We start from the raw sequence: 14,782 nt of genomic DNA, 5'->3' as shown, positions 1-14,782 counted from the left end.
CATTGTGTGCTTCTCCTGTCGAGAAACTAATCGCCCCCTTGGGGACAAATAAAGTAATTGATTGATTGAAAATGCTCTCCTCCAGAAGTGATCTGTGATGACATGTGTAAGACTATCATCGCCACCGCTCTGCTCCTCTCCTTCATCGTGTCCATCCTCCTATCATCATACTTCCTCCACCGCTACCACAAGAACTCGCCCAAGCCCCAAATATCGTCGGCAGAGCTGACTTTCCGCCGGCCGGCTCAGGCGTATCCCATCAGCTTCCCTGCCAACAACCTGCGTCGGGGCTCCACGGACTCCACCGAGACTGAGATCTTTAAGATACCCGTACGTCTCTCTTTCACTCTGCTTTTATTCTCTCTGTATTTTGTTTATTTGTGTTTATTTAAAAAGGATCCCCATTAGTCTTCACCATGGGAAGACTATTCTTCCTGGGGTCCACACATAGACATACAAAAGAACAATAATACAACTCAAAAAGGGTGAAAAACATTCACTATAATTCCTGAAATAATAAATTGAAACAAAAATAAAAGATTAAGTAACCAACCAAAACCATCCACATCTTAAGTAACAATATTTGCTACTATCACATCCACTTTTGAGCAAAATAGTTTGCAACGACTTTATAATTTATAATATACCTATACCACTATTTATAGTAGTATAAATAGACTATATATCATAATATACTTATACATTATAATATACTTATACTACTATACTATAAATACACTCATAGCCTACAGTAATTTAGAATATTATTTTATTTAGAGGTCCTAAACTCTGGAACAATTTAGATATGTCTCTGAGGCCCACAATGTCATTTATATCCTTCAAAAAATAGCTGAAAAAACATCTCATGTCCTAATTTTTTAATGTATTCTCTATTATGTATCTTTGTTTTTCTTTTCATGTTTATAATTAGAGTTTTCCTATGTTTGTACATTTAATTTTCTGTTTACAGTAGATGACGGGAGTGGAACTCTGTACAAGCCCTCTGGGCTTCGTTCCCTATAATATTATATACTTATAATATACCGTATTTTCTGGACTATAAGCCGCTACTTTTTTCACAGGTTTTCAACCATGCAGCTTATACAAAGGTGCAGCTATTCTGTGGATTTTTCTTCCACCGCTCGGGGCGCTCTAACCGGAATTAGAATCAAAACTAAGACAAAATAAATGCAAAGAAGAATACGCTACTTCTTCTTTAGCAGATAGAAGTTGGTGAAAGCAGATTTCAAACAGATAAATAAATACATTATTTTCTCTTGGTTCTGTCCCGTTTTAATCAGCAAAGTTGCTGCCGTGTTAAAAGAAAGGATCTATTTAGGTACAAACATGTACATCATTTACAGTTCAAAATCCTTCTGTACATGTAGTAAATATCTAATCTAACAACATAAATATCTGCGGCTTGCATATCTTTTTTTTTTTTAAATAGAGCGGATGCGGCTTATATGCATGTGCGGCTTATAGTCCAGAAAATACGGTACTTACAATTTGCAAAATAATCACAATATATACCTATGACCGATCATAACTTCCTTCTGAACCACAGCTGCTTCAGTCTCCTTTTAAAACTTGACACCTTGATTATTGCAACTAGACATGGGGGGAAATGGTTCCAGTGTGCGACTGCTCTATACATTACTGTTTTTTTCAATGCATTGGTTCTGGGCATAGGCAGAGAAAAGTGATTACCTAGGGCCATTCTGGTATCATAGCTGTGTTTATTATTTGTTGGTAGAAGTTGCATAAACAAGAAGCCAGGTTTGCGTAATATACAGATATTTTTCAAAAACATAATAAGGCTGCATGCTAGTCGATCCTCCACCATCATCCAAGACTGTACTTCCTCAGACTTTTTGAGGAGTCAAATGTTTCATTTTGTTTCATTTCTTTTCAACAGGAGGATCCGAAGTGGGAGTTTCCTCGTAAAAACCTTGTACTCGGCAAGACTTTAGGAGAAGGAGAGTTTGGGAAAGTTGTCAAGGCAACGGCATTCAGGCTGAAAGGAAAAGCAGGATACACCACTGTAGCTGTGAAAATGCTTAAAGGTAAAACGAAGCATGCAAACGCCAGACAAGCCTGGACGTAGCGGTGATAAATGAGAGAACAGATGAGGGGTGTCGTGTTGATGGTCTCTTGGTTTCCTCTCAAACAGAGAATGCTTCACACAGTGAGCTGCGGGACCTTCTGTCAGAATTCACCCTGCTGAAGCAAGTCAACCACCCACATGTCATAAAGATGTATGGGGCGTGCAGCCAGGACGGTGAGTCCTCACACCAGCCTCTATTAGGACACGTGTGTTTGTGTGCACCCACTCCAAGTGCCACGTTTCTCTCAATAGGTCCATTGTATCTCATCGTGGAGTATGCCAAGTATGGGTCACTGCGTAATTTCCTGCGCGAGAGCCGGAAAGTTGGCCCCAGCTACATGGGCAGGGATAGCAACCGAAACTCCAGCTACTTGGAGAACCCTGATGACAGGGCTCTCACCATGGGAGACCTGATCTCCTTCGCATGGCAGATCTCCAGAGGCATGCAGTACCTGGCAGAAATGAAGGTATTCAACCACAAACTCTTCCAACTGCTTCCATCACAAACACGGATACAATATTCAAACTTGAAAAAAGAGCAATAAGAATTGTAAATAAAGCGGCCTTTAGAGAATCAACAAACCCACTCTTCATCAAACTGAGAACACTCAAATTTAAGGATCTGGTCGACTTCAAAACTTTACAAATCATGCACTAAGCAAATCATCATCAGTTGCCACAAGACATCCAGAAGTTGTTTCAAATAAAAGAAAATAAACACAATCTCAGGGGAATATGCAATTTTAAAAAACAGCATGTACGAACAAACATGAAAACCCATTGTGTCTCAGTGATGGGAGTTAATCCGTGGAACAACTGCAAAGATGAAATGAAATCATGCAAATCACTAAGTAAGTTTAAACAAATGTTTAAAATCAATACTCTTTATGGATACAAAACAGAAATGGACACATGAACTGACAGCCACTGACCAAAGTGCCTTGCTCAGCTGAACCACTTTTTCTTTTCTTTTATGCTTTTCTTTTAGAAGTTCTGTGAAATGAAGAAATTGTAAAAACAGAACATTAGAAGGGGTAGGACTAGAAAAGTTTTTTGAAACTTCATCCTACACCCTGTCAAACAGGAAATATTTATCTACATATAGATTTGTCTCTTTAATTTGCTTTGTTTTGCTTATGTTTTTTTTTCTTTTTTCGGTATATACATTTTATGTATTCTGATTATTTTTTTGTTTTTGTTTTAACCTGTTTGAATAAATAATTAAATGAAAAAAATAAAATCACACCGACGGGAAAGAAAGTGATTTCAGTTGAAATGTCAACGAGATAAAAGCTGTCAGCTGATGTCTTTTTGTGAAAATGATTTCATTATAAACTGAACAGTAATAATTGAAAACAGGAAATAGCTCATTTGGAGTTGTGAGGGATTTTAAACGAGCCTTTTGGTCCAACAGCTCGTTCACCGGGACCTCGCAGCACGAAACGTCCTGGTGGCTGAAGGACGGAAGATGAAGATCTCTGACTTTGGGCTTTCAAGAGATGTGTATGAGGAGGACTCATATGTTAAGAGGAGCAAGGTAGAAAACAAACATGACCTCACTTTTCTGCATTATTTAGAACTTTTAGCAGAAAAACCTGACCCGGTTCCCCTCTGTTCACCAGGGCCGTATACCTGTGAAGTGGATGGCGATTGAGTCCCTGTTTGATCACATTTACACGACACAAAGTGATGTGTGAGTATGAGTTCATCATTGGGAGAGTGTGGTTTGATATTTTGGAGAAAATGCTGATGCACTTTCCTCAAAGTCTGCATTCATGAAAATAAAGCTAATATAGGTAAATCCATAAACGAGTTAATATCATTTTTTAGCATCCAGTCTTTCAGAGGGACTTTTAAATACATTTAGGTAAAATATATACCTGGTCATATATTTTATCACTATAAAATAGCCCATGTTAACATTTGATAGATTTTCTAGCAGAATCATCCGGTATTTTTTCATTTATTTATTTATTTGATTGAATCTGACATCACTTCTGTTTGGCTGCTGAGCTGGGACACGTCAGCAAAGAGAGGAGCTGTTTTCTCTCTTAAACTGGCTAATTTCCTTGATTTTGCCTTTACTTTTCATCCTTTATTTGTTTATTTAACTTTGCCGACTGTAAAGGTTGATTTATTTCAGATCTTTGTTTCTCAGGCCTTTTCATCCATGTCATGAGCACATGTGTTTCTGCAAGGGTTTATTTATTAAATATTTCCACGGTTAAATCAATGCAAAAGCAGAACTGAGAAAACAGCATGTCATGTCAAGGGAAGTTCCTGCAAATGTTCACAACACACATTCATCCATTACACTCTTTTTTTTTGTTTTCATTTGTACTTTTTTGGGTTTTTGCATAGTTTCAACAAACAAGATGAGCTTTCCACATGTTGATATTGAGATTTTGCCATGTTAAAACAAAGACTAGTCAGATTTTTCTCCCTTTTCCCAGCCTTTGTGCTAAGCTCGGATCATCACTTCCTGGCTGTAGCAGCAAATATATCCTGGGGTTATATTGATCTCAAAACATGTGTTTCAGACTTTATTTATATAATCATCCTCAAGATTTATTGCATTCTCTTCCAGCTGGTCCTTTGGTGTGCTCTTGTGGGAAATAGTGACGCTGGGAGGAAACCCGTACCCAGGTATTGCTCCCGAACGCTTGTTTAACCTCCTCAAGACCGGGTACAGAATGGAGAGACCAGAGAACTGCTCCGAGGAAATGTGAGCTCCACTCTTCTGCTCCCTCATGTCCATCATCATTTCTGCTCAATACTAAAGCTGTGCTCCAAGCACATGTCTGTCAGGCATGAAAACTGACTGTTGGGAGGATTAAAATGATAACCAATTCATCCTCTCCAAACCTTTTCCTCTTTAGGTACAACCTAATGCTTCGATGCTGGAAGCAAGAATCAGACAAGAGGCCCACATTCTCAGACATCAGCAAAGAACTGGAAAAGATGATGGTGAAAAGTCGGGTATGGTGAAGCTCTGAAATCCATTATATTAAGTTATGCATGCTCTTTCACTGGGAGGAAAAAAGTCCTTCTGCATGCAATACTAGAGAAATCTTTACAAACAAAATCATCTCAGATTTGCAGATGAACCAAAATTATTTCTGCTCGAAAGCAAACGAATGACACCAAAAAGATTATATTCACCCGCCGTTACCAGGTCTTAAGACGAGAAAAATAACAACATATAACATAGAAATGTCTCGTTATGTGTTCGACAGAAACTAAGCCAAGGTGCATATGTGAATAACTAAGTACACCTTTAAAGCTTCGACAGGAAATAAGACATAAATACGATCCCAAATCAGAGAAGGTTGGGATTATATAGAAAATAGACATTTTACATGTTTACTTTTACTTTTTATCATTGCAGACAGTATGAACCAAAGTTATTTAGTGTTTTATGTTGTTGTTTTCAGCATCTTCCATTAATTTAATTCACGTCTTCCAACAAAAAGTTGGGACTTCTCTGCATATTCTCTATCAGGGAGAACTACAGGCAGGCAAGTCTTGCACCCATACCTTCTTCTTCCTCAATCTAGCCCTTTAAATATGTGAAAAATGTAGTTTTATATAGTAGTCCTTCAAAAGGAAATCTTTTTAAAGGATGCCCCTTCATTTTGAAAGCAGCATACAGGACTGTCTCAGAAAATTAGAATATTGTGATTTTCTGTAATGCAATTACAAAAACAAAAATGTCATACATTCTGGATTCATTACAAATCAACTGAAATATTGCAAGCCTTTTATTATTTTAATATTGCTGATCATGGCTTACAGCTTAAGAAAACTCAAATATCCTATCTCAAAAAATTTGAATATTCTGGGAATCTTAATCTTAAACTGTAAGCCATAATCAGCAATATTAAAATAATAAAAGGCTTGCAATATTTCAGTTGATTTGTAATGAATCCAGAATGTATGACATTTTTGTTTTTTTAATTGCATTACAGAAAATAAAGAACTTTATCACAATATTCTAATTTTCTGAGACAGTCTTGTATGTTACTTTAAAATCTCAATTTATCCTTGTGCATCGATGCTCCCATCATAGAGGTGGAAGTGAGCTTTACTGAGGACGCGGACAAAACCCAAATACGAAATAACTTTTGGACTTGTTGCTGATGAAGTTGTGGATGGCCCTTTTCATCTGGAATACTGATTTTCCTGTCCACAGTACACATGTTTTACTCTGTGATAATTGGAAATTGACTGCATCCCAGATGCTTCTGAGCTCTGCTAATTCAATGCCACCTCTTGACAACATAGATGTGGTACAAGGCTTCTATTTCACACAGATAAGGTTATAACACAGATACATTGTTGATGCAGGGTCGTCTGAGAGATTAGAGATCATGCATGTCCAATTTAAATGTACTGTTGCCCTTTAAACCCTAAAATTGCTCCAGACTCCTTCAATTGTGTAATTATATGCGCTGTACTCTCAATTTTCCACACTTCTGCAGGATTTGCAGCTCATCTTTGCTCCTTAAAGATTCATCCTTCCATAAACTCTGATTTTGTACTAAATAATTATTACAATCATCTGGACATCAACTGTTTGAAATATTATTTAGAAGTTTGAAATTATTTCCACTTTTGCCACCTTACTGTCCCTACACTCCTCCCATACCATATTTTTTGGGACACGTGTAAAGCCTGGAATGCTTCAATTAAATTAACTTGATGAGAAAAACATGTTCGTAGTCTCTGCAAAGAAATAAAAGTCTGAGCAGCCAACAAAATGCACTTGATAAATCGACCAGGAAGTGTGAGTACCTCTATAAAAACAGAGGTTTTGGCAGTTTGCTAGTCCAGATCCATCAGCTGTGCATTAACACAGCGCCACAGGGAAAAGATGTCAGAAATGATCTCAAAGGATCAATAATTGCTTCCTGGAAATCTGGTAATTATGTAGTTTCCCAAAAAGTCATATTCCATCATTCTGTAGTGAAATATACTATTTATACATCAAAATCATTCAAACTGTTATTAAAAATCCTTCACCTACACCTCCAATGTTCAGAGAACCTTATTTGGCATTTTGAACTATGACAATAAAAACAAGGAGAAAGTCTTGAAACTATAAAAAATGAACATGACAGCATGTTTTAGATTTGCAGTTGCATCGGAACAAACCAGATTTGTTAAACAAGGTTCTTTGGCCAGATGAGCGGAGAGTTAATGGTCCTGAAAACATCATATATCACACAAAAACATCAGGTCACCTTGTAGTAATTCAAGTCCAGCAAGAAGTAAGGATAACAAATTCCTCTGAAGAGACAAGCCGAGACCTTTTGTTTAGCAGCTAGAGACTGGCCAGAATGAGTTCACGAAAATTGGAAATTATCCCAAATAGAACTGAAAATCTACAACAAACTAAAAGAAACAAAAATGTTGCCATGATTCAGTCTATTTCCATCCCCTCTATGACTGAACTTAAAGAGAGCTGTGCACAAGTCTGCACACCTCACTGACCCAAGTAGGACGAATTCTGACTGATGACATTATAAACTCCAGGTTATAGCTGCTAAATACGGCTCTGCAAGCCGGTGAATCGTGGGGTGTCCTTAGTTTTTCACAGATTATTTTGTTTTGCGGAATGAAGAAAGTTTAGTATATGTATATATATATATGAATGACCCATCCATCCAGCGTGTGTTGTTGTTCATCCAAGGTTATATTTACCTGCCCAGATGAGTTTTTTGTTGACTTTATACTCAGTACTCGAGTTGTAAAAAAAAATCAGGGGGGATGGTGGATTTTATCATATGGGGACAGATAATTTGTGCTGATTACAAATATTATAATATATTACAAATAATAGCACTGACCAAAAGACCTGCAGAAATACTGCAGGAATGACATAGCAGCAGTTAAATGCAGCCTTCTGTAAGCTTTAAATAAAAAACAGTTTTCTGAACTTATCAATATGACTCTGTCCTTCACAGGATAAGTAAAATGGATTACTGCAAAAACTCAAAATCTTAACAAGAATATTTGTCTTATTTATAGTTAAAATGTCTCATTTTAGTAAAAAAAATCTCATCACACTTAAAACAAGACTCTCACTGGAAAAAACAACAATTTTCACCTGTTTCAAGTAGATTTTCACTTGAAATAAGTAGAAAAATCTGCCAGTGGAACAAGATTTTTTTGCTTGTAATAAGAAGATAAATCTTGTCCCATTGGCAGATTTTCCTACTTATTTCAAGTAAAAATTTACCTGAAAAAGGTGAAAATTGTCACATTTTATTGTGTTATTTTTCTGGTGATGACTCTAAATGTTGAAATAGCAGTAAAACCACATTCATTGATGAAATGACATAAGGGATGGAAAGGGGGGATGGCAGTTTTACAGGGGGGGATGATTTTGACCGTTTTTATTTCAGGGGGGGATGCCATCCCCCCTCATCCCCCCTCAACTCCAGTACTGTTTATACTGACAGAAAACCTGAGGACTGAAACGTAGTAGAATCACAGACATGTATTTTGTTCTCTGTTTTTAAACATACAGTATTCGATACTAAAACCAGTGTTTCAAGTGTTTGAAGAGCAGTTATATGACGTGAACTCACAGAACGTAGAAGTCAGGCTCCGAAAATAGGCAATATCCCAGAATACGACTGTCCATCCTTCACTGTTATGAGCTGGAGTCAGTGTGGGATTCTCTCAGACCGGCGTGTGTCTTAACCTTAGCGTGCTGCCGCTCTTCTCCTCCCTAATCAGCCTAATCAGCCTCATCTGCTCTTGTCAGGATTACCTGGACCTGGCGGCGTCCACTCCGGCCGATGCCCTGCTCTACGACGACGCCCTCTCTGAAGAGGACACTCCACTAGTGGACTGTAATAACGCCCCTCTCCCTCGAACCCTCCCCTCCACATGGATTGAAAACAAGCTCTATGGTAGAATCTCCCATGCATTTACTCGATTTTAGATTCAGGACACACGACACAAGCGCTCTTTTTTGGCAAGCTGTGATTGGCTTTTCCGTAGTTCAGTGTGTGTGACTGTGATCTAGGCATGCCTTTCGTTGTTTGATGCTGACATATCTCCCATTTCATCGTAAATGAGAGAAGCAGTGAGAAAAAAAAAAAGATCTTGTGTCTTGACTTTCTTTGTTTCGTTTTTGTTTGTTCGTTTCGTTTTATTCGGACCTGCTTCTAATGTACATGAATGCTGACCAAAAGTGGTACATTTGTAAATATTGACACTATACCTTCATTCTTATTTATACACCATAACTCATGCTTCATCTGCATTTAATTTGTAAATAGAACATTTTGCCACTTCATCTCATCCTGATGTCATCTTTTCATCATTTGTTTGCACTGGAGGAAACAGAGTGTGACATTTGAAACAGGTCCTCACTGATTCAATCATTCATTGTGGTTTGAAGTCAAGATCGTCTTAAATGTCCTCACTTTCTTATGAGTGTTAGCAAATCAGTCTATTTTGATTCCAAAATACTGAACAGAGAAACAGTAAGGCTTTTGAATGCAACTCTCAGGTGATATTGATCAAAAGGAAGGATCTTTTCATATTATTTGTCACTGAAAGACAAACCTTGGTCAAAAATAATGGCGGGGATAATGTTATATCCCTGATACACGATAAAATAAACCCATAAATGACTAACTGTATTATAAGAAGCCATAGCTTTCTACCTATGACCGTCAACGCTTGTGTCACTCAGACGCCGCAGAGTTTGATTTGAGAGCCTTACTGTCTGCACGCTGTTTGCCTTTCACTGAGTGCAGAAAAATGATATGTTCTCGTTTTTAGGCATGTCATACCCGAACTGGCCCGAGAAGAGCCCGGTACCGCTCAACAGACACGATGCCACTAATCCAGTCTTTACAAGATATGCCAATGATAGTGTTTATGCAAACTGGATGGCTTTGCCTTCACCCGCAAAAGCTGTGGACAAGCTTGATAGCTAAAGACAAACCGACACTGTAGAAAAGATGACTAATTGGTAGATGTATATATTTCTGTAAGACTGTACATAAATAATCTGATGCTAAAGTTGGTTCCCTTTTACTTCTGTTGCACGGGTATTCAACTTTTTAAAATGGGGATTTTTTTTTTTCTGAAAAACCGTCTGGATCACATAGACCAAGTTTCATCTATCTCTCCACTTTGTTAATTATTACCTCACGGGTCATGTTGGCCACAGTGTAATACTGCATGACTATTTTATCAGATTGTACGTCAGTGTCATTGTCTTTTAAGTGCCTGTGACGCTTCTACAATAACCTCTGGCTGTCAATGTGCAACTAAGAAGATCTTGTTCCAGCCCAGGAGTGAAAGGGACATCTTTGCCGACGCCTGCGGTAGACAGCCGGGACTGAGTGGACAAAACAGAAATGCTGAACTCGCTCTGAAAATGTAAAGTTTCTACTTTAGAAGTTTGAGCTCCTCAAAAAAAATGTCAAACAACCCATGTAGAGCTTCTCCCACGAGATGTTTCAGAGCTGCCAAAGAAATCAAATGCAAACATGTTTGAGGAACTCAAAAAACTGTTGTTTTTTTTCTTGTTTTTTTTTTTTTTTACATTGAAACATCCAGTGAGCGCTACTCCAGAGAGAATACAGGGATTAATTATCCAAGGTGACCATGTCTTTAGTCAGCCTACAGTTCACATTTCCATTCATTGTAATGATTATGTAAACCGGTTAGTGTTATTGCTGTTATGTTGTTATTTGATTATGTTCCAATTAATAATAAACATTAAAAATGCATAGTCTGTCTACCTTTGTAAAATAAACATATGCTTCCTCTTCACAACACACAATTACATTTAGTATTTAACATAAACTATGTAAACTAAGTAATTCAACTAAACTAAGCCATATGTCATTATAGCTGAATGTTCATCCTTCTTTCACTTTTCAAAACTTTCCATGTGACGTTGGAAATCTTGGAAACAAACAGTGGAAGGAAATTAGAAAGAAAAAAACTTCTAAAAACACCAAAGTGACGAGATGCACAAATAAAAGTCCTGCAAACGTTTTTATTTCCTCCTCTAAGGCTATTTTTTGTGTAAGAGAGTTTTAGTATTAGGGAAATACAATGTTGTACAAACAACAACATATACAGGACTGTCTCAGAAAATTAGAATATTGTGATAAAGTTCTTTATTTTCTGTAATGCAATTAAAAAAACAAAAATGTCATACATTCTGGATTCATTACAAATCAACTGAAATATTGCAAGCCTTTTATTAGTTTAATATTGCTGATTATGGCTTACAGTTTAAGATTAAGATTCCCAAAATGTTCGAATTTTTTGAGATAGGATATTTGAGTTTTCTTAAGCTGTAAGCCATGATCAGCAATATTAAAATAATAAAAGGCGTGCAATATTTCAGTTGATTTGTAATGAATCCAGAATGTATGACATTTTTGTTTTTGTAATTGCATTACAGAAAATCACAATATTCTAATTTTCTGAGACAGTCCTGTATATTTTCCCCACAGCGCTTTTAATTATTTATCAAAAATGAAGCAAAAAAAAAAGCTAATTTATAACCATATTTTGTATTTGTTGGTTAAAAACGTCAATGCTACAGATCACATATATTTACCCCAGTAATATTGCCAAAGTTTACTCAACTGGTTGTAATCCTTGGACTCAAACAGTGTCAGTGGTCCTGACCTGTAGCATTCTTGGAAACATCTGTGATCTGCAACTTAATTCATAAGAAATCTAAGTGGGATTATTTTGAAATAGTTTTTTCCTGACTTCATTTAAGTTCCATGTTAGGCTGCAGCATTGAAAATGTCCAGTTTAGTCACATTCACTTCCGTATATACAAATTAAATCGCATTAAGTACTCATTAATAAATATTTGCAAACATGACCTTGGCAAAATGTTTTCCTGAATTAACTGGGGAAATGAACGAAAGACTAAATATAGAGCATCATCATGGGAACACTTCCTGGTTTGCAAAGTATAGTGATAACAAATGACATGTTTGAACATCAAACATATGATTCATTTCCAGTTTAAGTTTACTCCTGTATTCATTTAATTAAAAATGGAAAGAACTTGTGTCCATCCCTGCATCAGTACCTTACCCTCAGGTAGGGTATGACAAAAAAAGATATTTACTCCATTAGTTAGAACATAAAAAACCAAAATCTTACTTGCTGAATTAATTTACATGCAGAACCAAATACATCTTTAACCAAATATATGTTGCAGTTTTATTATATGGAAACGAATTGTATTTTGTTGATGTATATGAGTGAAGGCAAGGCAAGTTTATTTGAAAAGCACAATTCAACACAAGGTAATTCAAAGTGCTTTACATCAACAGTAAAAGCAGAAAGACACAATTAAACAGTCTGCTGTCCAGGTAAACACAGAATTACAGTTGAGACCAGAAGTTTACATACACTTTGCAAGAAGACACACACCGTTGGACGACTTGTGGAGCCCATAAGTGAACGAGGAACCCTATGTGATCATTTTGTATCATCTAACCAGTGCTGTGTTTAACAAACTGGGCCAGTGAAACTCGAGTCATGACACGAACTGTCTCAGGTTCAGACTTTTACAGACGCTCAATGCTTCAAAACATTGGTTATAGTTGTGTTGAATTAAGTATGTGAATGAAAAACATGATATAAAATGCTTTGTAGAATTAAGAATATATAAGTGAGCTGATAATTGTTTTTTTTTTTTTTTTAAACTCACCTTTTAATTGTCTTATTCTATCTTTGATTATTTGCATATCAACAACAGTGAATCAACTACATCTTTATTTAGAAATGCAACTATATCATGAGTCTATACTGACTGATAGAAAATTAATCTCAACATCAGAGGTCTTCAACTGTCCTCCATGTTTTCGATGCTCTAACAAACCTGATTGAAATCAACCACCACCATCAACATTTCACCTGGATCTGATGAATCCGGCGTGTCAGAGCTGGGAGGCATCTCAAACATCCCAGACCCGTGCTCTACTTGTTCTGAATATCATTCTATTTTACCCTCATGTTGATAGAGGATACGTATCTGCTCATCAGTGCCAACTCTGTTTGTTGTGTAGGTTGTTCGTGTGTTAATACATGATGAGGTTATGGCCTTTCTGGATTTATTGATAACTTAGCTGTAGCTTACTGTTACTGTGACTAAAATAAATGTTTGAATTGTCCTTTAATATGGATGATTCCACATTCATGTCTATGGGTTGCATTGAAAGGTTCTTAGCAGAGGAACTACATTTACATTTACACCACTTACATACTGACAGTAGAGTTTAAGTAGATTTACTTACTTATATTTGAGGCTAAATATGTACTTCTTAAACATTCAGTTAATTACTCTTTTTTCTATTAGAAAAAGTTATGCAAGCATATACGAATTACATTGTATTTAAAAGTATCTCCACTTTCAATCAAGTACTTAAAGATATAAATAAAATAATAAAATAAAAATGAAAAGTACTTTATTAATCCCCAAAAGGAAATTAACTGTGGAAGTAGTCATGATATCATTCTCTTCAGAGATTCATTGTAGGAGTTTATTGTGTTCCTTCACATGGCTACAGGAGATCCTTTGCTCTGATGCTGCTGCTCCAACAGATACAGTAGCTGCAGATGTGATGGAACTCTCCACGGCAGGCTTATAGAAGACATCCAACATCTTGCTGCAAATGCTGAATAATCTAAGCTTCTTTACAAAGTAAAGTTCTCTCTGTCCTTTCTTATAAACATAAGAAAGGTTGTATCTTCAGTCCATAAAAAGCACAAGTTGTTAAAAAATAAGGGCAGTAGAGTACAGGAGGTAAGTATTTAATCTAAGAGTACGCTTCAGTAAACAGTAATGTTTTTAGTCCTGATTTAAAGGATCTACAGTTGGAGCAGACCTCAGGTCTACAGGAAGTTTGTTCCACCGGTGAGGAGCAGAATAACTGAACGCTGCCTCACCTTGCTTGGTTCTGGTTCTTGGGAACCACAACAAACCAGATCCAGATGAACCTCGGGGTCTGGGAGCTTCATAGGGAACTAACAGGTTCCCTATTTAAGAAAAATATAAAGAAATAGTTTATTTGAGGTATAAAAGTGAAGACTGTGTTTAAAGATCACCAGCTGTGTGTGTTCTGCTATTTCGTCATGTTGTCTTTGTATGTTTATATACTTAGATATACGTATTATATTTATATCAGTTATATTATATTTATATCATAGTTATATTATATTTATGATAGAGCTTACATCTGGTATTAAACATGTTATTTTTGTAAATTATATATATTTATACAAATTAGTGTATAGTATAAAAAGTAAATACAGAAATATAATTTATGTTTAGTTGTGGAAAGGGGGTGGGATTAAATACATTTATACTTCCCCCCACTCCTTGTCGAACATGTAACTGAAATATGTGATTTGATGTTGTTGTTTTTTTCTTCATGTGGTGGAATGCCCACCTGTATTTGTTTTTATTATCTTTTTTTATTGTTTTTTTTATACATGTTCGAAATAAACAAAACGAACGAAAGAACGAACAGCATGTATTTTGGTCCAAGACCATTCAGTGCTTTGTAGACCAGCAGTATTTAAAATTAGAATGTATTAAAGGATAGCCCCTTGAGATGTAACATCTCATTTTCAAGGGGGTCCCATAAAACATACAACATTACA

The 14,782-nt window shown here is 36.4% G+C and overlaps 1 protein-coding gene across 2 annotated transcripts in view; it reads left to right on the top strand.

The window, feature by feature from the left end:
* ret (ret proto-oncogene receptor tyrosine kinase) overlaps positions 1-10,835 on the top strand; it is a 36,422-nt gene extending 25,587 nt beyond the window's left edge. Inside the window, exons 11-20 of one of the 2 annotated variants that reach the window (XM_061746041.1) lie at positions 89-330; positions 1,919-2,066; positions 2,174-2,281; positions 2,360-2,574; positions 3,522-3,644; positions 3,730-3,800; positions 4,695-4,832; positions 4,987-5,086; positions 8,880-9,027; positions 9,908-10,835. In XM_061746041.1, coding sequence (XP_061602025.1) covers positions 89-330; positions 1,919-2,066; positions 2,174-2,281; positions 2,360-2,574; positions 3,522-3,644; positions 3,730-3,800; positions 4,695-4,832; positions 4,987-5,086; positions 8,880-9,027; positions 9,908-10,065 — 1,451 coding nt within the window. In that variant the 3' untranslated portion in view covers positions 10,066-10,835. Of the gene's footprint in view, positions 1-85; positions 331-1,918; positions 2,067-2,173; positions 2,282-2,359; positions 2,575-3,521; positions 3,645-3,729; positions 3,801-4,694; positions 4,833-4,986; positions 5,087-8,879; positions 9,028-9,907 lie in introns of both variants that reach the window. The other variant, XM_061746040.1, reaches the window with a different exon arrangement.
* Positions 10,836-14,782: the final 3,947 nt, after the last annotated feature.

The sequence above is a fragment of the Cololabis saira genome, chromosome 17 (genome assembly GCF_033807715.1).
Source record: "Cololabis saira isolate AMF1-May2022 chromosome 17, fColSai1.1, whole genome shotgun sequence".
NCBI lineage: Eukaryota > Metazoa > Chordata > Actinopteri > Beloniformes > Belonidae > Cololabis > Cololabis saira.
This window is presented reverse-complemented; position numbering and strand designations above follow the sequence as displayed.